The sequence below is a fragment of the Anopheles merus genome, chromosome 2L (assembly GCF_017562075.2).
Source record: "Anopheles merus strain MAF chromosome 2L, AmerM5.1, whole genome shotgun sequence".
NCBI lineage: Eukaryota > Metazoa > Arthropoda > Insecta > Diptera > Culicidae > Anopheles > Anopheles merus.
Window position 1 is genome coordinate 48,685,767 of NC_054083.1, and position 19,936 is coordinate 48,705,702.

Here is a 19,936-nt window from a genome sequence, read left to right on the forward strand (position 1 = left end):
AACATCTTGACGTCGGTAGCGCTGTCCTAGTGAGACTCCCACTGTGCAACTGTCTAAACAAATTGGCTGTTGTCAAACAGTGGGCTCTCGGAAAAGTTACAAAAATATTTCCATTTAAAATCCCTTCAAAAGCGAATGTGAAATCCCAAAACACACACACACACACGCGCGCGTTTCCAGTGCGAAAGCCCATTTCAATACTGCGAAAAGAGAGAGAGAGAGAGGAGAGGAAGAAAAGCGCTCCCAGCACGGCGCACGCACGACGCACGCACTTCCCGCAGACGATGACACAGAACGTACCGAGAACGGCCGTCCGTCGTACCCTGTAGGCAGCGCCGTCTGTGTTGAGCCGTAGTCTATTGTTTTGCGTGTTGCCAGCCAGTGCAGTTCGGTCTTTCGAAGCGTCCGCGGCTTTCCGTTCCGTTCGGATCAGCAGTGCGGAAAATTCTTAAACCCACCCAACCACAAACCCAAAGATACCGACCGAGATCAATAACCCCGTCCGTGGAAAGTGTACGAGCGTTTGTGTGTGTGTGTGTGTTTGTGTTTGGTGGCCAGTTCCGGTGGCCAAGCTTGTGCGCCTGTGTGTGTGTGTGTGTGTGTGTGTGTGTGTGTGTTTGTGCGCGCGCGTTTGTGTACTTTCCGCTCGGCCGTCGGTGGGGTGGGTTTTTTTTTCCATCGAAGCAACCAAAGCTACTCACACACAACATACACACAGTAGAGTAACCCGTCGGTGGCTGTCTGGTGTGGAAGTCGCAAAAGTTTCCCTCCTTCCACCTGTTCTGGGTGTGTGGGTTGGTGTGTGCGACGAGTGTACAACGAGTGATTCGATCGGCCCAGTGTTTAAAGTCCAAGTGCGCGAGGACATCATCCGAACGGTTGAACCAAAATAAAAGCAGCATGAGCGCGACCGACGGCGGAGGTGCCGAGCTGAGGCGAAGGTTGCTAGCGGAAGGTGATGCTGGTCAGCAGCATCAACAGCAACAGCCACAGGGACAGGAAAGCCCTAAACAGCCGCAACAACAGCAACAACAACCGCCGGAGTGTGCTACCACGGAAAACTCGGACCATGTAGGTTTTCCCTTTTGAACAAAAAGTGCAACAAAAACTGTTGTGCGAAAATTCGGTTCGCAATTTATCGATTTTTCCTTCCATCCCTGGTGCTGCTGCTGCTCATCACCCGAGCGCGCATGGGATAGAGCAGGATGGTACGGTTTTACATGATGCCCACATCACAACGGCTGGAAGTAGAGGATACTTCTTTCTCCAACTGTTGTGGGAGAGCGAAAGGAAAACAAACTGCCGGGAGATAAAACCGCTCATTTTCTCCCGTTTTTTTTGGTCGACAGCGCAGCGCATTTCCAAGGATCTTCCCAAGACATCTTCCAAACAACACGCAAAACAAACGATTCCGTTCGTACGTTGGCAAGCCCTGTGCGACCGGAAATGTAAACATACACGAATCGTTGTTTTTCGTGCTTTTAGAGGAAAATGGAAAAGCAAGCCTTGAGAGAAGTGGAGGGTTCCTTTCTTTTGTATCTTTTTAGCCTAAACGTATCGCTTTTGGAGAACGAAGATGGCGACGGTTGTGCATCTCTTATCTTTACGGTGCACGTACACTCACACACAACCACACGAACATGCCACAATTGGCCACTAATTAAATTTGCTGCAAAAATGTATGCCTTCCAGAGAGACGACGTTACATACCGACACACACACACACGAAACCAGAGGGAGGCTTGGCGCCTTCCTATTCCTCCTCCTCCATCTCCTACATTGCCGCCAGGTGGAAGGCATGTAATCCAATTCCCACCAGGCGGGAAATAGGTTTCGTAACGCGGCGACCACATAATAGCCGTTCCCATATGGCCATAGAATCGTCTCCTCCTATCATGGAGGAACGATCGAATGTGTGTGTTTTTTGTCAATTCATTTAATCCATCGACGAAGCGACACAATCGCCTATCGATTGTCTGTCCGTGGGGAGTTTAATCTTTCCCCCTGGGTAGGCCCAATTCCCCAACGGGTAGCGTTGGTAGGCTGTTCGCTAATTGTAATCTACGAGCTGGGCGCACCTGTATGATGTAAAAGCTACACGCCAAATCGACCCGTGTTTGTCCTTGCAAATTAGCTGTTTGTTACGATATTTGATTAATTTTTGAAATGCAATTTTTCCAATCGATTGCCCATTTCCCGCACCAATTACTGTTACGCTGGAGCAACAAGATACATGATGCTGGTTCCCCCCCTTTAGAGTTCATCTATTAGTAGTAGTGACAGCGTAAGGTCGGTGAAATTTTGAATCAATGCTAGAGAAAGATGGTTTAAAAATAGCATTTCAACAACACGGCGGGAACACGCCATATGGGAGCGCGCCCACACTGTGTTCATATTTCTGTTTTGTTTTTTGCAATATTTTGACCCGTTTTTTACACGCCACTCGCCGCTGAAATCGTGAGAGGGAAGTAAGGAAAACAAATAAAAACGGAACCACCATCCGATCGCGCCATCCACAGTCAAAGTTCATGCTGGTACGATCTCGCGTCATCATCGGCGGTGTGAAGTTGTCGCGCTTTGGCGTTGTTTACACTTTCGCGGTCGTCGTGGTGCGTGGTACTTGGTACGCTTGGTACACTTAGGCCGTTGCTTGGGCCGGAAAACCGATAGCAGCGGGCAGAAATTATGTAACATTAAAACGGCGAGTGATAATAGGCGCACGTCGTCGTCGTCGACAATAGAAACACGGCTCTTTATCAGCACAGCCTTCTTACCATGCGTTGGTCATGTGTGCTGACTAATCTTGGGCCTTGGGCGAAAGAGATTCGATCGGAGGATGCCATGGAGCGCGATACATACGCTGCGAACAGCCATGGTTTCGTGGCGTCTTGCAACGCACACGCGCTTGCTGTACGCGTGGAGAATGAAGAAATAGGTTAGAATGAAGGGGCACATTCCAGCTGAGCTTACAGTAACCGGTTTTTTTTTGTTGTGTGTTTGGGGTTGTTAAAATGTAAATAGAAATCTTTTTTTTTCTTTTCTTTTTGTTCGATCGCTTTCTTCTCCGCGCTTGGTTTGTTTTTGTTGAAAAGCTAGTAAAATCTCTCCTTCACGCGCGCCACGTGCGTCATCTCGCGCAAGAGTTACAGCATGCATTCCGCTGGAATAGAATCGTGTTTTGAGGGCAATCTTAACCTTATCTTAAAGTATTTGAATGTTTCGTTGCATCACATGGAAATGTGTGTGCTATTTTACCCTTCAATATTTACCATATTTCATGCAGCTCGTAAGTGCTGCGCTTTACGGCTCGACACCGAACAGCTGAGAGACCTTGGGAACAACACCCCCCGAGCTTCTTCCATCGGTCGAAGGTCGGGTGAATTGTTAATTTAACAATCGAAAGTGAGGCACACACTGTTTGCACGAAGTTCCATTGAAATGTTCCATCGAATGTAATTATGCGCCAATGTTGATTTTGGGCTTAACGCTTCCTTTACACGTAACGCTTAATAAGCCAGCTTAAAACACACACACCAGTGGAAGGCAAAAAAGCTCAATAAATTGTGAACCGTTATTACATCCAAAGAGAGACAGTATTTCGTTAACCTTTTTCCATTTTGTTTTCTTCTTTTAGGTCGATTCGGAAACCGAAACCGAGGAGCGAATGCCGGACGAGAAGTACGTCGACGAGATGGCCAAAAAGCTTCCCCAGGGAACGAACAAAATGCCCGAGGTGCTGGGCTACGTGCTAAGCGGACTGCCCGATAGGTGCGTTTTGAAAGCGAATTGATAAACCGACGCGCACCGTTCGATAGTGTTATTTTGACCTCCCTTCACCCTCCCTCTGAACTTCCGGTTCGGTGCCCTCGCTGGCGCATACATTAAGGTGCTACCCCCCGCCGGTGGCAGTGAATCACCTTGGTTTGGTTAAAGGCACTGCTGCTGCTGCTGCTGCACCGTCGTTCTAGAAGTAGAAGCTGCATTTAAGCTTGTTGCTAATGAAATAATAATCCCCAACCGCAACGGTCGGTTCGCGTGTGGTATTGGTGGAAGCATTAGAAATCGAATGCAGCTGAGAAAAGGGGGCTTTGCGGTGAAATCTAGAAACGACGTTCCACAACCACCACCACAAACAATCACACTTACCCGGTTGTAGCCAATTTCCCAACGCAAACACTCGCCTAGAACTGTTTTTTGGAGGTCATGGAAGGTGTTTTACCCCGTTTTGCGTCCACCATTTGCCTATAGGCTATTTGTAGGTGTACAGTAAACTGCCTCGTGTAATTGGATATAGCGGCACGGTGCGCCGGGGAGACCTTTTGCCGTACGCAAAATATCATCGCGAGCTGCCTTCAATGTCAAGATCCTGGGCATGACCGAGCACAAACCGGGCGACCAGTTTTAATTTATGTCTCTTTGTCCCGTCGCGCAATGACGCGCTGTTTTGCGCTGTTTTTACAAGCATGTAATGTGCGGTTTTTAGCGATAAAGCACGAAGCAAACCTCTGTGCACGTTACAATTACAACCAAACACAAAGACACAACCGAATAACAACAGTTCGGATTTTATACAAACAATTATTTATGAACATATTTTCTTGTTTTTTCCTCCCCCCCCCTTTCAGATGGAAGAACTGGGTGATACGTGGCATCTTTACCATGATTATGATCAGCGGCTTCTGTCTCATCATCTACGGTGGTCCGCTAGCGCTGATGGTTACGGTAAGGACATCAGACACGACACGAATGTGTATTTGCTTTTTGAGGATTATATTTTAATTATTTTAACTACCAATTTCGTTTTATTGCAACACAAGTTTCGAACTTTCGAGTATATCCACAGAACGTGCGGCAGTCTTACAGGCTGTAAACGCTTACAAGCTAAAACTATAGATGTCCGCGGCGGACGGGTGATTGAAGGGTGATGATGGTAATGGTAAACGATGAAACAACGACTCTCGCTCTCTCGCACTACTTGTAGACAGACTCTTTCATCAGCTGATCGACAGTCTTTGAACATTTGGCACAATTTTCCACACTGTTCCTGCAAGGTGGTGGAGAAGCAAGAAAAATGTTTGTATGAAACTGCCCAGTGGCTCCTTTTGGAATTTAGAAAGGAAAGGTTGACTTACCGCACAACGTCAGTTAAGATCGCATTGCGGTTCAGCTCGGTGGCGAGCTTCGTTTGCAGCGCCTGTACCATATCATCTTTGGCTTGGAGTTGCTGCTTGAGCTGTGCTATCGTTTCCTCCTGCGCCTCAAAGATAACCTGTTGGCGTTGGGAGTACGAAAAAGGACATTTTAATATGAGATGCATACTGGAAGATGTCTTCTTTAAATCCATACCCTCGATTCCTCCATGCTCTCCGAGTAGGAGGGCGGTTCGTCCAGGCAGAAGAAATCGCGCACCGCCTGGCACGTGCGCATCCCATCGTCCGACAGGATCGTGTCGATGAACGTCTGCAGCCCCTGTATCCGGTTGTCGATGAAGCCGCTGCTAAAGTTGTCGCCGAACCATTTCTTCCGCGGCAGCACCAGGCCGCAGTGCGGGTAGAGCTGCCTCAGCTTGTTGTTCAGCCGGACAAAGTCGGTGTACCGGCGCAGCACCAGCCAGCAGGTGTGCGAAATGCTGTTTTCGATGCGCAGTTTGAATATCTGGCGAGGGGAAGCATTGGAGCATTCAGCAATTCAGTTTACTATATAAGTATCGAACGTTACTTCTAAAACATCAAATTGTGGTTACGTGAGCGCGTGATAATAATGCCACTTCGCACCTTTTTCACACTTCTTCTCGCCGGGGGGTCGTTTTTGCCCTCAAACGTACAAATAATTACGGGGACCACGCGTGTTGCGTCTGTGGATGGCGTGGATGAAAAATCGCCCTATCATTATTTACCTTTCATAACAACAAGCGTTGTATCACCTCAATCATCATCCTCAATACGCTGCGAGGTTCGAGGTTGAAACAAATGGGGCTTTTACTAGCAAAAACACGAGAGAGAACTGTTGGCACATTGGCACAGCGTGCAAATTAGCTGTCAATTCCCTACCCTCGGATTAGCCTTTTGGATGACGCGGATGGAAGGAATGGATTGTTTACTGTGACCCTCCATGGTACTGTTTGTCACAATTTGCACAACAACGTTACATGGGAGCTAATCAACTGTCAACAGCTTACAGATTGCTGCCACACAAGAACGATCCATTTGCATGATAAGATCGCTGCAACAAGACGATGGAGCACAAAAGAATAATACCTGGATGATCGACCTTTTCACGGCGTCCGGAGAAGAATGTTCTCTTCTACTTCTGAAAGCATTTGAATCACGCCACATGTGCACAAACACTACGCCACCACACACACACACACGCACGGTATAATTCTATCGCGCAGGCGTACTACGTCTTTACCATATGCGTGTGCCGTGGCGAACGCTTACGCCACTTTGCCTCGCTGTGTATGTGCGTTTATGGGGCCGGGCTGTGAAACACACTTACCGTGAAGCGGGCCCGCTCCTCCATCACCTCGTAGCCGACGATCGGAATGCGCACGGCGCCGCTGTTCACCTTCAGGTGCATCTCGGACTTGCTCGGACCGAAATCGCTGCCGCTCAGCTCCGACGTCCGGCGGCTTTCGTACAGCCGGCGTGATCCGGCGCTCGATCCGGTGCCGCCGCTCCGCACACTACCGCCCGACCCGAGTGGCGGCGCCGATTGCTGCATCACGCCACTACTGGCAGGTCGGAGGAGCACTGCTGGCACTACCGTGTTCTTCACGGCGAGCGTCTTCAAACACACCTCCGATTTGGCACCGAGGTAGAGATTGTTGGTGCTGAAACTGTTCCCACTTCCGGGCAGGAGGGCACTAGCATCACCACCGCCACCAGTATTAGCACCACCAGTCCGATCGGCACTGCCTGGAACACTCAAATCACTTTCCGATCGAACCGGACGCAGCTGTTGCTTCCGTGCGCGTTTGCTGGACAGCAGTGTCGGATACGAGCTGGACCGTCTCAATGCGGGCGGCGATGTGTGGGTTGGCTGCTGTTGCTGGTGCTGGTTCTGGCGCTTTGCCCGCTGGTGCTGTAGAATCGATTGAACCGAGGGAACGGTACCGCCGCCACCACCGTCACCGCCACCGGCTGCAGCTGTCATCTTCAGGGCCGTCAGTGTCGTCGTCGTCGTCATCACGCCGCTGCTTGGTGGCAACATTGCAGCACCAACACCATACTGGCTGATAAACTGTTGCTGCTGCCGCTGGGAGGACGATAATTTCTCCCTGTCTCGCTTCTGTATGGCGCGCAGTGACATCGTGCCGTTGCGCTTTCGCTATCTTAGCAACCACAAACACCCCGTCGTTCGGTTGCAATGAGGGCTCCGCGTGGTGGTTCTGTGTTTATTTATCAAATTAGTCACAGCACACTTGGATTGTACGGTCTCTTTGACAGTGTGTGTGTGTGTGTGCGGTTGTTTCTTAGTTTAGAGCGCGCACGAAGAAGGGTTGTTTATCTCGCGCGCACACACAGTCTTGACAGTTTTGATCGAGCTCGATGATCTCACCAATGCACTCTTTTTGTTTGTTTAAAACTCACTCAATATTATGCTTTGTTTTTTGTTTTGTAGCAAAATTATTAAACGACTTGTTGCGCTCTCAACGTTCACTTTCCTTCCCGGGCTACAGGCAGCCACCACACTGAACCAATCGATGAGAAACGGAACGGCTGGTAACCCGTGTCCAGCAAAAGCTACTACTCCCACCACCACCACCACTCCCGCAGTTTCCACACGAAGGCGTTACGCGATGCGAAATGCATGAATTTGCCAGTGGGCCCAACAGCGTTTTTCGGACCTCCTCCACGACCGAGCGAAAGCGAACTAATAACAATAATAATGAAAGGCCGCAGCGGGGGGGGGGGGGGCAAAATAAAGCGCGGGGCGGAAAGTGCGGAACCGCTGCGTCGTCGTGGTGTTCCGCGCGGAATAACTACCGATCTTCCTTTCTCGCTCTAACCGGATCGAGTTGCGCCGCGTGGAAAGCTTCGGATGCTCGGCGTGTGGAGGCGGCTTACGTTTGCTGCCCACTTTCTCCACCTTTTGGTAGAAATAGTCCGTTTTGCAAAACAGCAAACAGCCGTAACGAAGCGCTAGAAAGCGAACGTTTTCATTCTCAAACAACGTAAAACCACTGCGCCACCTCCTCCGTATCTACGGCGGTTGTGCCCCCTTTTTAGTGGCTTTGTGTTTATGTTTTTGCACCAAGGGGCGAAAGAAAGCCTTTTATGTTGCACTGTTGCGAAGGTTTGCTATTTTCACGAGCAACGAAAACACACTGTTTTTGGGGGGCCCGGGCAAGGAAAACGGAACACGGACACCGGGAGCAGCAATCGGTTGTTACTGGGCACACCACCGACACCGAAGGCACACCGGAGGAACTCTGTTGCTGCTGCTGGCGATGATGATGATTGCGTTACATTGGCTCACCTTTGGGGGGGGGCCTCCGTAGCCTTCTTATTTCACGCACACAAACAAACAAACAACGCACACACGCGCGAGAGAGAGAGACAATGAAACGATCATCCGGCGATGCGCAACGCATCTCCCCACTCTTAGAGGAAGAGCGAGAGCGCAGAGAACATAAGGGTTGCTGCAGCTACGATCAAACAAGCAAGAGAAGCAGCGCAACTTCAACCCCTGCTTGTGTGTGTATGTTGTGGTGGTGTGCGTGTGTTAGGAGTGCGGGCAGCTGGTGGTATCTCTATAACCGCGGTTGCTCCGGCGCAGGTGATCATCGGTCCGTCTGGGCGGTTGCTATAGGCGACCTTTCCCCAGCATACATGATGGCATCACGCATACAACTGCGACCGACCGAAGAGCCGTCAAAACATTTGCTCTCGGTCGTAGCGGCGGTGGTGGCGGTGTGGTGATGCAGAACTGCACGCGAACTGCACTTTTAACCGCCTGCTTAGACACATGGTACCATCTTCCCGGTGTGTTTGCCGACGCTGGAGGACGTTTGAAACTAGTACAAGGGAGGCTTACCAAAGGGCCGAGACCTTGGTTGGTGCAAATCCAATTAATATATGACTTTGTTGAAGCGACAAGGAAAGCTGCTACTTTTAAGCATGTTTTATGAAGGCTTTGAGCTTTTTGTTTAATCAAAATATTAATATTATTATCTTCTCATGTGTTCTCTCATAGGCTTTAGCCGTGCAGGTGAAATGCTTCCAGGAGATTATCTCGATCGGCTACTCCGTGTACCGCATCCACGGACTGCCCTGGTTCCGCAGCCTGTCCTGGTACTTCCTGCTTACGTCCAACTACTTCTTCTACGGCGAAAATCTGGTCGACTACTTCGGCGTTGCAGTGAGCCGCGTGGTAAGTGGCACTTGTGTCCTTGCAATTTCCCAAAATATTTTGTATCGCTTTGTTCCCTCTTCTCTTAGGACTCGCTACGTTTTCTAGTCAAGTACCATCGCTTCCTGTCGTTCTGTCTGTACTGCATCGGCTTTGTCTGGTTCGTGCTGTCCCTGGTGAAGAAGTACTACATGAAGCAGTTCAGCCTGTTCGCCTGGACGCACGTGGCGCTGCTGATCGTCGTCACGCAGAGCTACCTGATCATACAGAACATTTTCGAAGGGTTGATCTGGTTCATCGTGCCCGTGTCGATGATCGTGTGTAACGATGTGATGGCGTACATGTTCGGGTTCTTCTTTGGCCGCACACCGCTGATCCAGCTCAGCCCGAAGAAAACGTGGGAAGGCTTCATTGGCGGTGGGTTTGCGACGGTCATCTTTGGCCTGATTGCGTCGTACTTCCTGTGCCAGTTCCAGTTCTTCGTCTGCCCGATCGAGTACTCGGAGACGGAGGGACGCATGATCATTGAGTGTGAGCCGAGCTATCTGTTCCGGCCGCAGGAGTACAGCATCGCATTGGTAAGGCATTCGCGTGTTGGTGGTGCATTGGTGTGTGTGTGTGTGTGTAAGGGGTTTTGTCTTTATTAATTTGCTTTCTGATTGCAGTTTGGCGCAAGCAAAACGATCACGATGTATCCGTTCCTCCTGCACTCGCTCTCGATGAGCATCTTCAGCTCGGTGATTGGACCGTTCGGTGGCTTCTTTGCTTCCGGATTTAAGCGTGCGTTCAAGATTAAGGTACATGTGGCGATGGACGGTTGAGAAGAAGGAAGATAGATTTACTAATATATTTTTTGCTATGTTTTTGTAGGATTTCGGCGATATGATTCCCGGACACGGTGGCATTATGGATCGTTTCGACTGTCAATTCTTGATGGCAACGTTTGTGAACGTTTACATCTCCAGCTTCATCCGTTACGCTTCACCGCAAAAGCTGCTAAACATGGTAAGATGTGGTTGGATTGTGAGTTTTTTCATTTTTCAACTAAATTTTCGATTTCCTCCGCGTAATAGGTATACAATCTTAAGCCCGAAGAGCAGCTGCAGCTGTTCAATCAGCTAAAGGACAGCCTGGAAGAGCGAAACATTATAAACCTTTAAGTTGCCCGAAGCTGAGCGTAAAACAAGTGTGTGTTACCCCCGCTACCGCGCTGCTCGTCGCCTGTTATTTGTTGTATTATGTGTTTTTGTGTATGGTTTTTTTTCTGTTCATTAGTGTTGTTTGTGTTTGTTTTAACATCTTTATTAGTTTATTTACCTACCATTTAGATTTTTTTTTGCCATTCGGAAGCAATGGAAGAAAGCGAAAAGAAAGCAAAAAACCCCGACACCAATGCTCGAAAATGGGAAATCAGCAAACGACGCTTTTTTTTTGGTGATGCTGCTTTGCGTAAGCGAGAGAGAGACTAATCTTACCATTTATATGTGTATGATCTACTAACTATTACGTTTGGCTATTCCGAACGTGTATCGGCACTAAGACTAAGAGCTTTGAAGGGGGGGGGGGGGGGGGGGAGGGGGAAACCAGGCCAAACGAGAGACCCTCCCAGTAGCGGAACCAATCAAACCACGATGATCTCGCTAGTTCGCAATCAGTGCTGGGAGGGGTCTAGAAGCCGCGGCTACACAAGTATTCTGCTAGTAGTGGCGTGTGTGGCAAACGATAGATGATACACATTTTCTGTACGCAGAGTTTCTTGTTTGATTATTTCCCCGTACATGTTTTTTTTTTTTTTTTACAAAATGACAAGGTCGTGTGTATGGCAGGCGCGTTGCTGGTGTGCGTGGATGCGTTTTGCGTGTTTGTCCTTTTAAGTTATTAATTATACACACCACGTTAGCGAAATGGATGGAAAGGGAAGGAGTGCGAGACAAAATCGTAGCGCGGATAGGTGCCTGTTTTGTGTGCGCCAATTTTCCGGAACAACACGTGTGCGATGAAGCGTTGTTGCTTATTGTGAAACGCAGCAATAAGATATAAATATTCAGCGTCGCAGCATGGGGAATTGTGCACAAGACAAGACAAGGCTAGGCTATACCCAATCGATGGCTAGAACAAAATACGTGTCCGGTGGTGTAAGTGTGTTTGACAGTGGGAACCGGGAGGAGTGATTAGTGAATGATGAGCGAAGAAGCAAGTGGTCAAACACACACAGACCAGCAGTAGCATCATAATCGCATATATTTAATCGAACTGAAAACAAAAATCCAGGCTTTCATTCCGCAATTTGAGTGATTTCTTGAGTGGAAGTGGAGCGGAGAAGAGAAAACAAAACGGATGATGATAATATGTAGGAAAAGGAGAGCAGACATAGTTTTGTGCAATAATATATTATATACTATATATACACATACATGTATATGTAGCTGAATGGGACTGAAAATGCCCCAGAGAGGGAGTTGGAGAGAGAGAGCGATCGGTAGTGGAAGATAGCAAGATTACCAGATCGCATATATCGTAAACATACACAAACACACACAGATAAACAAACTACTCTCTCACATTAGCGTAAGAAGAGGGAGAACCGTTCCATTTGACCGTTGGAAACCTAGTCCGATATGGAGGAAATCCACAAACACAAATCCACACTGCATGTTGTTACGGTGCGCGCTCTGCAACCGATAGGCAAGAGGACCTCACAACCATCCAGAGGAGGAATGCCAATGCCAAGGGAAAATTAGGGAAAATCCTTGCCCTGCGTGTTACACAAAAGCTCCCTCTAGAAAGGAAAACATGAAACCCTCTCGTTGGAAAGTGGGGGAACATTCCAGGAGGAACTAAAGCGCGCGTGCGTGAGTGTGTGTTGTTATGACCGGAAGAGATCTGCCAGGACATTGTGCTTCATTGTATAGCGCGCGCCGCAGACCTTGGGAATGTTGGCATGGAGAACAAAACCCGTATTAATATCGCGTTTTTCGATGTTTTACCAAAACAAAAAGCCAACGAGTGTGTGCGCTCCACAATCCTCTCCCTTCCGTGGGTTAGGAAGTGGCAAGAGCTGCCGTTAGTAGCGTTGTCGTACCTATCGTTACAAATACACACACACATCAACAGGTAGAACGAAATTATAATCCACACGTGGCAGTAGAACATTGAAGCTGCGTATTGATGTTTAGATTTGGTTTATTTTATATATCAACGTGTTTAATAAAGCAATTGTATAAGGCGACCTGCGTATTGTAGAGGATAAAACAGAAGAAAAAAAAAACATACACACACAGACACATAAGAGATGATTGAATCCACTGGTAGCTCCCAGGAGCGATTTATAATAGTAGCAAACGGATTGGAAATTCGATCGAAACCCCCATCATCACACACACACACACACGTCGTATTATCGTTAATTTCGGATTTCTTGCCCTTGTTTTCCCTTCTCCCGATAGTAATTGTTAATTCCATCGTTATTGGTTAAACGATCCGTAGGTTTAAATTACGATTTACTTTTGTCCTATTAAATAGTATAATAATCTTCTGTTATCGCTTTGCCCGCTCACAAATACTCCCGAGACACCCGAGAAAGAACAAAAACACACAACTACAAAAAGAAATGCAATGTTTAGTATAAAAGAGAACCTCTAACCAAATGTTAATCTCGTGTAACGTAAATTTGAACACATAGCAACATTATTGTAAAACAAAATAGTATGACACAGAGGGAGAGAGAGAGAGAGGAAGAGAGCGGTGGATTTCCATAATGTCTGTTAAGTAATCTTCATCGCCTAAAAGCACTCTCTCTTTCCCCTGTCGTTTTCAAAACCTGCCCCAAAATAAAGAGTTCAACGATGGCACTCTGTCCCATTCTCTTTGATGTGAATGTAACAAAAAAGAACGTTTGTGTTAGTGTCGTTTTGTGGTGTTAATTAAATTGCTTCATTTAAAGGAAAATATGAGATAAAGTTCACAAAACGGACATACAAATAATCACTGCACTGTGTCGTTCGGTTGGTGTCGTGCTAAACAAAAGCCTCCGCTATCCCTCGCTAGATGGCGTTATTTAGCACATAATTTAAATTCAACCGTTTTGTGTATCGCCCGGGAGCATACAACTGTTGCTGGGGTTTTTCCCTGTAAATAATTCTATCAAAAGATACTTAATTGTTTTTCTACAATTGCCAACAACACAAAACAGCGATCCACATCCTGTTCTTCCCTGCCCCGTATCATTTCCTTTCTCAGTGACGTCATACTCAGGTCCCTTTTCGTGTTTGCGAGCCACGCGCGGTTCTGTGAATGAATTTGGCACGCGCAAACACTTGCCGAACGAAAAGGTGCCTTCCCTTTTCCGGTACACCGTCTAGACGAAATCCCCCCAACGACTACCACCACCGACCGCACCTCCCCACAGCGCTCGATGCGCCATCATGACGAAGCATCTAAGGCTCACGATTGGTGGTTAACCGTGAAAATCTGTTAAATCTGGTACACACATTGCCTGACTAAAGAAAGGTGGAAAATTTACCTCGGTAATGATGAGATGGTTCGAAACATCATTAAAACGTAAAGAGTTTTGGCTGGCCACATAGTGTCATCTAGCCATGGCTGTTTTGAGCAGCAACAAAAACGGATACGAAGAGGGTTTCCTGTAGTGCCCATAACACATGGGAATTCCCAATTCCTCGAGACCAAGTGCCATTTATGCTATATTTGAACTGTGTTTGAATTGTATGCTTGGTTGTGTGTTAAGAAAGTGATGCTTATTTCATATACAGATACATTAATTAGATAGTGCAGCATCGGCACACACTGATTAAAGTTTCATACTCCGCATAATCGCACAGTACACACAAAAAAATCAGATGTAAATTGAGAGAAAATCACCCTAAAGTGTTTGTGTCTGTACTGCGAATCGTTTTTTGATCAACATCAAAGACCCATTTTTTGTTTGCCCCGCTCCCTATATAGAGCACGGCGCTTGTGTGTGACTCATATCACAGTTAATCTCCGTGCACTCGCAAAGATCTCACCACGGTTCAAGTTCAATGTTCCGCGACCCGCGCGGTTAAACACACTGCTAACAACGAGTGGCGTTTGTAGGCGTGTGTAGGCAACCTGTCGTCGCGTGTACGATCATGCGTACGCATCCAGCTGATGCGCTGAAGATGAAGATGAATGTTGATGGGTTTGAAGTATCATAAGCTTCCCATCGCAAGCTTCTCCCACCTTCATGGAGTGGGGTGTGAGGGGCCAATGAGCGATCTTGCCGCACCGTCAGCTTAGTCAGTCAGCGGTGAGAAGGCTTCGCGTTCGGTCGCACTAAAGTCGCGCGTGTGTCGCGGAAGTCGTCGAAATCCCAATTTCAGAAGGTTTGCCTACCAACAGTGTACGATATAGATGCGTAGATCATCTCGTGTACGAAGCAGAGATACTTGCTAGCCGGATCTAGTTGTGCTACTGGTTTTGGTGTTGTCTGTGGAGAGGATTTGTCACCCCATTGCGCTTACGAATTGAAACGCACTTACATGTGCCTTAAACCACCGTTTGACCTTCGACTAACGTGTGACGAAGTGTTGAAGGAAGGGAACAAAAAAAAGGACGCACACGAACACTTTGAGCCTCCGCAAATTGGGCCACTTAAGTGAGATATCAACTAGAACGAATCAGTACTAACACAGGTGGCTGTATCTTTAGGGGGATGACTTGGTCTCAGATGATCAAACGATGGATGTGCTGTCCGTGGTGATGATCTTCTTAATTACCATTCATCGGTGGCCACCTACTGATCCATCCTATCAAGCAATGGAAGAGAATGTGTGTACAAATAATTCATCAAAATTATGGGCTGCTTTTGGATATTTTGCCCATTTTATGAAGCACTTCAAAAGGTTCGTCCTTGTCACTTATCTGAGTGCTAAATACTGTCACTGTGTGCATCGCACCGTACCTTGATCTTTACCACGATCGTTGATCGTTGACACACACTTTCCCTTACGCTTCTCGGTGTCGTGTTGCAAAGGGAATTGACTTGACTCGTACGCACATGTGAACTTGCAGAGTGCAGAGTTCGTAGGTTTTGCTCGGTAGCTCAAACAATAAAGGTGTACACCGTGTTGAAGATCGTTTCTAGTACTTGCTCATCATACACTGGCTCAAGAATCGATTACCAAGAATAGATTAAGTCATTTTCTGTGGGTTAAAGGTTGCAATTGAAAAAAGTGGTAGAATACACCCTTTACTTCTTCATACATTTTAATGGCAGTACAAGCCACGGAGACAGCACATTGACGTTGCTCCGTCCAGCTGCGCCATAGTGGACCGAAAAAAAGAAGGCATAAAAGACACACGAAGCAAAGAATTAACAAAAAAAGAAGCTACAAAACGCCTCACAGAGCTAAACTAAATTTGTCCAGACTTGCGCCAGACGGAAAACGGCTTCGCGCATTAATCGCCCAACCAATTTTGCGCAGGTTCATCGCTTACACAGCGGCGGCGGCGGCGACGCGCGCGCATTGATGTCATTTGATCGGCGGTGTGGCGGCGGCTCACCCATTTCGGTGTTGCATTGTCGTACAGATGTTTGCGATCGCTTCGCTGTTTCTCACCCGACGGTACTAATTTGTGCAATGAAAAGGAAAGTCAGTAAGGTGTAAGAATGGAGGATGGGAAATTATCATTTACTGCGAAAGGGAAAAGACCGTAGAGCAATGTTTATGATGGGGTGGGGGAAGGTTTTTATGCTTTCTTTGGTGTGTGTGTATGGTGTGTGTGTGTGTGTTTGATAAAAAGTACGCCTGAAGAATGGGATTTTATAGAAATTATACAGTAATAACGCAATTATATATGGCACGGCTACCTAAAAAGTGATTATTAGCATGTAACGTAGAGAGAGAGAGCAGGAGAGTGAGCAAATTAAAATGAAGAAACAGCTTAATCTAATGACAGATCAGCGTCGCTTGATTAATCCTAATGATTCACACACACACTCAACTCAACAAAAGCTTGCTGCAGGTCTTAGGCTGCCATGGAGTTGATCGGTTAGACCTAAGCTTGTGCAACGGCCTGCTTTGTTTGATATGAATCTGCTCCAAGAAGGTGACAAAACAGTAACTGCCATGGCTTGCGACAAACAACGCTCAATTGTGACATGATTACGGTTACATTTTAATGATTGGTTTAGAGCATTCTAATTAAATTATGCTATTTAAATTGCATAAAAAGTGTTTTGTTTTTGCAGAGCATTGTTTAGCCATTAACTTATTAATTGATACATAAAACAACTTCAAAAATGGTACATAACAAGATGCTGCATTCTACGTTGCTATTGATGGTAAGTTAATTTCTCATCTCCTTTTCAAACTACTCATAAAATAACTTCCAATTAATGTACTTTAATTTACAGATTTTGTCCCTTAATCATGTTTCGCGCACACTGGGAACTCCTTCGCCCTATCCCCATCCAACACTCGCTCCCCAACAGCCCGCCTGTGGTGCGTACGGCCAAAGCCCTTGTGCATTCGTTCCCGCCCCACCCGGAGTGACGCCCAAGTGTGTCTCACCTGGATCCACTTTTTGTGAAACGAATCCCGATTATCCTGCGTGAGTAGTTGCACTTTATTACCCTTCCTTCAACAGAACACACTCGCAGATAATGCTCCCACTCTCTCTCCTCAGCTACCTCATTAAGCATCTGGTGGAAACGCTCGGCTATCAGCGCATCATTGCCAGCGAAGAGATGGTCGACTTTGGTGCGAACAAACCGCTGGAAGAGGAGGAACATCTGCACCATCATTATCATCACTTTTATGGGTCATTTGCGGCGATGGATCAAGCTTCCAAGCCACAGGCGCATAAGCATTCCAGCCCTGGGTATAGTAGCTACCTTACACCAACGCAACAATCACTCGGCACGGTAAACTACGAGGCGAAGCGTCCGGCACCGGTTCCACAGCCGATCTACATTCCAAAGCCACAGCACTCGTACCACTACAACTCGTACGTTCGCGCGCCAATGTACAACCGGCAGCCGGACCGGCAAGGATACTTTTATCCATCGCCCGGGGGTTCTGCTGCTAATTCGCCTTCCTCAAGCTCTCCCGTAACACAGTACAGTCCGGCTGATTGGTTGAAGCGCTTCGCCCGTGATTTGTCCGATCGGCATCGACGCGAGGCACGGCTGGCCGCATTACGAAGGGTAGATGGACCTGCCGATCCGTTCGACAACGAACCAACACCCTTCCGGTTGCCATCCATGGTCAATGAAACCGTTTACGAGCGTTTGCTGGCGAAAAACGCTCGCGCAAAGCGACAAGCGGCGGGTGGTGTGAAGGAAACGCTGTGCAGCGTGAGGGAAAGATACATCACACCGCAGACGGCACTCAACACGAAAGGTAACGGAAATGGGTGTAAAATGGGAACTCTTTCACTTGATCAACACTTTCGCAAATAATTACAGGCAATTGGATGTTTGTGGTGAATCAGGAAAACTCGCGGCAGCTCGTAAAAACGGAAGTTTGTGCGTAAGTATATTGCAATGTTTGAATTTTAACCGTTTCGTTAAGTATTTTGTGGCGTCATCTAGTGGCAACTGTACTGAAGCACACGTTATGGTTTGTGTCTTTGCTAAAATTTTCATAGTTTTTGTAAATTCAATCAAAAATTGCTTTCTTTTTTAATTATTTATAGTTTAACTTTCAGTTTCTCTATTAATCAATCCATTCTCAAAATCTTGAAGCTCTCTTTATCACTTTTTTCATACTCTCTAATTCCAACCTGCCGCAAGTACTGTTCCCTGACCCAACTCAACGCAAAGCAGCGTTTTCCATTGTCAATATTCCGATTTTTACATTACCGAGGGGGGTTTCAACATCGATACAACGCGGGATAACATTTTGCATTGACAAAGTACCAGGGGTGAAACGCTTCTTCGCCATCATCCCCTTTTCTGTTAGCGTTCGAAACAAAAAACCTTCGAAAAATCATTGGAACCCCTCCGGATCCTTTCCGAATTCAGAGTTAGGGCCGCTACGCCCTATCCGCACACACAAACACACACGCTTTGTCCTTATCGGCCTTGCTGTTGACGAAATACCTCGAGCTACATTCCATCGCGGTGTGTTTTGCTCGGTGTCAATTGCCCTAGCCACCTAGCCACCCCTTAAAAGGCTGGCGATTCCCCCTTCGTCGGCGTACAGTACATTAACCTGCTGCTGCTGTTTTTGCTCTCTCGTTTACGTTCCCTATCGTACGCGATTTTTGGACACGTGGAAAACTAGGTCAACGGAGTGCTCCAACCTGTGCAGCTTTCCGGTCGGGTACAGCTCCCGGTGCGAGCAGCGGTACGTGCAGAAGCGGCTGGTCACGCTGGACCCGACCGGCCGGACACTGTACGTCGACACCTACTGGTTCCCGAGCTGTTGCGTGTGCTCACTGTACTCGGGAAATTAGCGGGAAGCGGATTCGAAGCGGGCCTGCAGTGAGTGAAGATCGAGTAAAGAGTGGTCGTACATGATCGTGCTGATTCAGCAGAAGGTTCGTCGTTTGCCGCATTATTTATCAATTTGATGACATTTCAACACATTTTCAAATGAATTTTGTCCTCTTTGGGACAAGAATATCCTCTTTAAAGCAACATCTTTCTTACATTTTCCCATTAAAAAGGCTCCATCATCAGCTAAATGGAACAGAGAAAAGTCTGAATGGAGAATGGAAAATGTTACAAAATATAATAATAAATCGATCCCCGTGCTTCAATGGCGTGCAGCAGTCATAAAGCAGTCAATGCAAATCATCTCCCTCGATCGTTTGTGTGTGTATGTGTAGTTGTACGACAGCATATCCTTTGCTGGACGCTGGCCGCTGGTTCGCGTTTGCACCAAGGACGAACCAGACAGCCCGTGAGTAAGCCCCATCAACACACTAACACACACATACAGAAAGAAGGAGACGAATGGGCCCATCGTGAAGAATTATGCTACCAGTAGATCATAAATTTTACTTTTTAATCAGCTTCGCCGGTCGCCGGTTTTGCATGCGCCGCAATTGGATCGTGGTATGTGTGTGCGTTGGCCTCGCCAGTTTGGCTGTGCGGCTGTTGATCTCTGCAAGACCAACAAAACAAAACAAAGAAAGCGCGTCCTGCTGCTGTTGTACAAAGAACACAAAGCAGGAGAGAGGAGGAAAGGGAAACGGGGTGAAACATACACAGGACAATGGCTGTCAAGTCCTGGACGGCGGTCGTTTTTAGCACAGCTCTGTGGAGTTGTTCGCATTAACAAGAAGCGGCAGTAGGTAAGTAGGGGCAATGGGTGTGTGCATGCATGCTGTAGCGGCGTTCAGATCGGATCGGAATTCAACACTTGAAAAGGTGTAGATGGAGCAGGGCAGGGGCCGAAGTTCGGGAGCATTCTCCCGGTGCGGGGCTGTGTGCGGCACTTCTTTCCTTTTCGTTTTCATTTTCGTTTTCGTTTTCGTTTCCCCCTGTTTTTTGATGGATGTCTATCAACAGCTTCGGCATGGCGTGCATGGCGCGTGCAAACCGGCCGCGCAATGGAAAACATCTGGGAAATTATGCATTTTTACTCGT

General features: G+C 47.4%; 3 protein-coding genes across 4 annotated transcripts; 2 read left to right on the forward strand and 1 right to left on the reverse strand.

Moving 5' to 3' along the window:
- Positions 1-84: 84 nt before the first annotated feature.
- On the forward strand, positions 85-11,151 carry LOC121591614 (phosphatidate cytidylyltransferase, photoreceptor-specific). Its single transcript, XM_041912336.1, has 8 exons — positions 85-1,071; positions 3,635-3,768; positions 4,626-4,722; positions 9,199-9,375; positions 9,444-9,932; positions 10,020-10,151; positions 10,225-10,359; positions 10,428-11,151. Exons 1-8 carry the CDS (start codon positions 901-903, stop codon positions 10,512-10,514), a joined length of 1,422 nt encoding a protein of 473 aa, XP_041768270.1. The 5' UTR covers positions 85-900; the 3' UTR covers positions 10,515-11,151.
- On the reverse strand, positions 4,754-8,490 carry LOC121591615. The gene is made up of 4 exons (XM_041912338.1): positions 6,499-8,490; positions 5,347-5,655; positions 5,133-5,269; positions 4,754-5,044 (listed from the first exon to the last, which is right to left on the reverse strand). The coding sequence occupies exons 1-4, from the start codon at positions 7,309-7,311 to the stop codon at positions 4,972-4,974; spliced, it is 1,332 nt and encodes a 443-aa protein (XP_041768272.1). The 5' UTR covers positions 7,312-8,490; the 3' UTR covers positions 4,754-4,971.
- Positions 11,152-12,735: 1,584 nt separating the features above from the next.
- Positions 12,736-18,881, forward strand: LOC121591616 (protein spaetzle 5-like). Of its 2 annotated transcripts, none has more exons than XM_041912339.1 (6): positions 12,736-14,720; positions 16,573-16,681; positions 16,754-16,950; positions 17,026-17,741; positions 17,807-17,870; positions 18,627-18,881. In XM_041912339.1, exons 2-6 carry the CDS (start codon positions 16,640-16,642, stop codon positions 18,796-18,798), a joined length of 1,191 nt encoding a protein of 396 aa, XP_041768273.1. In that variant the 5' UTR covers positions 12,736-14,720; positions 16,573-16,639; the 3' UTR covers positions 18,799-18,881. The 2 variants fall into 2 exon arrangements, with proteins under 2 accessions (XP_041768273.1, XP_041768274.1); XM_041912340.1 differs by having other exon boundaries at positions 16,589-16,681.
- The last annotated feature ends 1,055 nt before the right edge of the window (positions 18,882-19,936 follow it).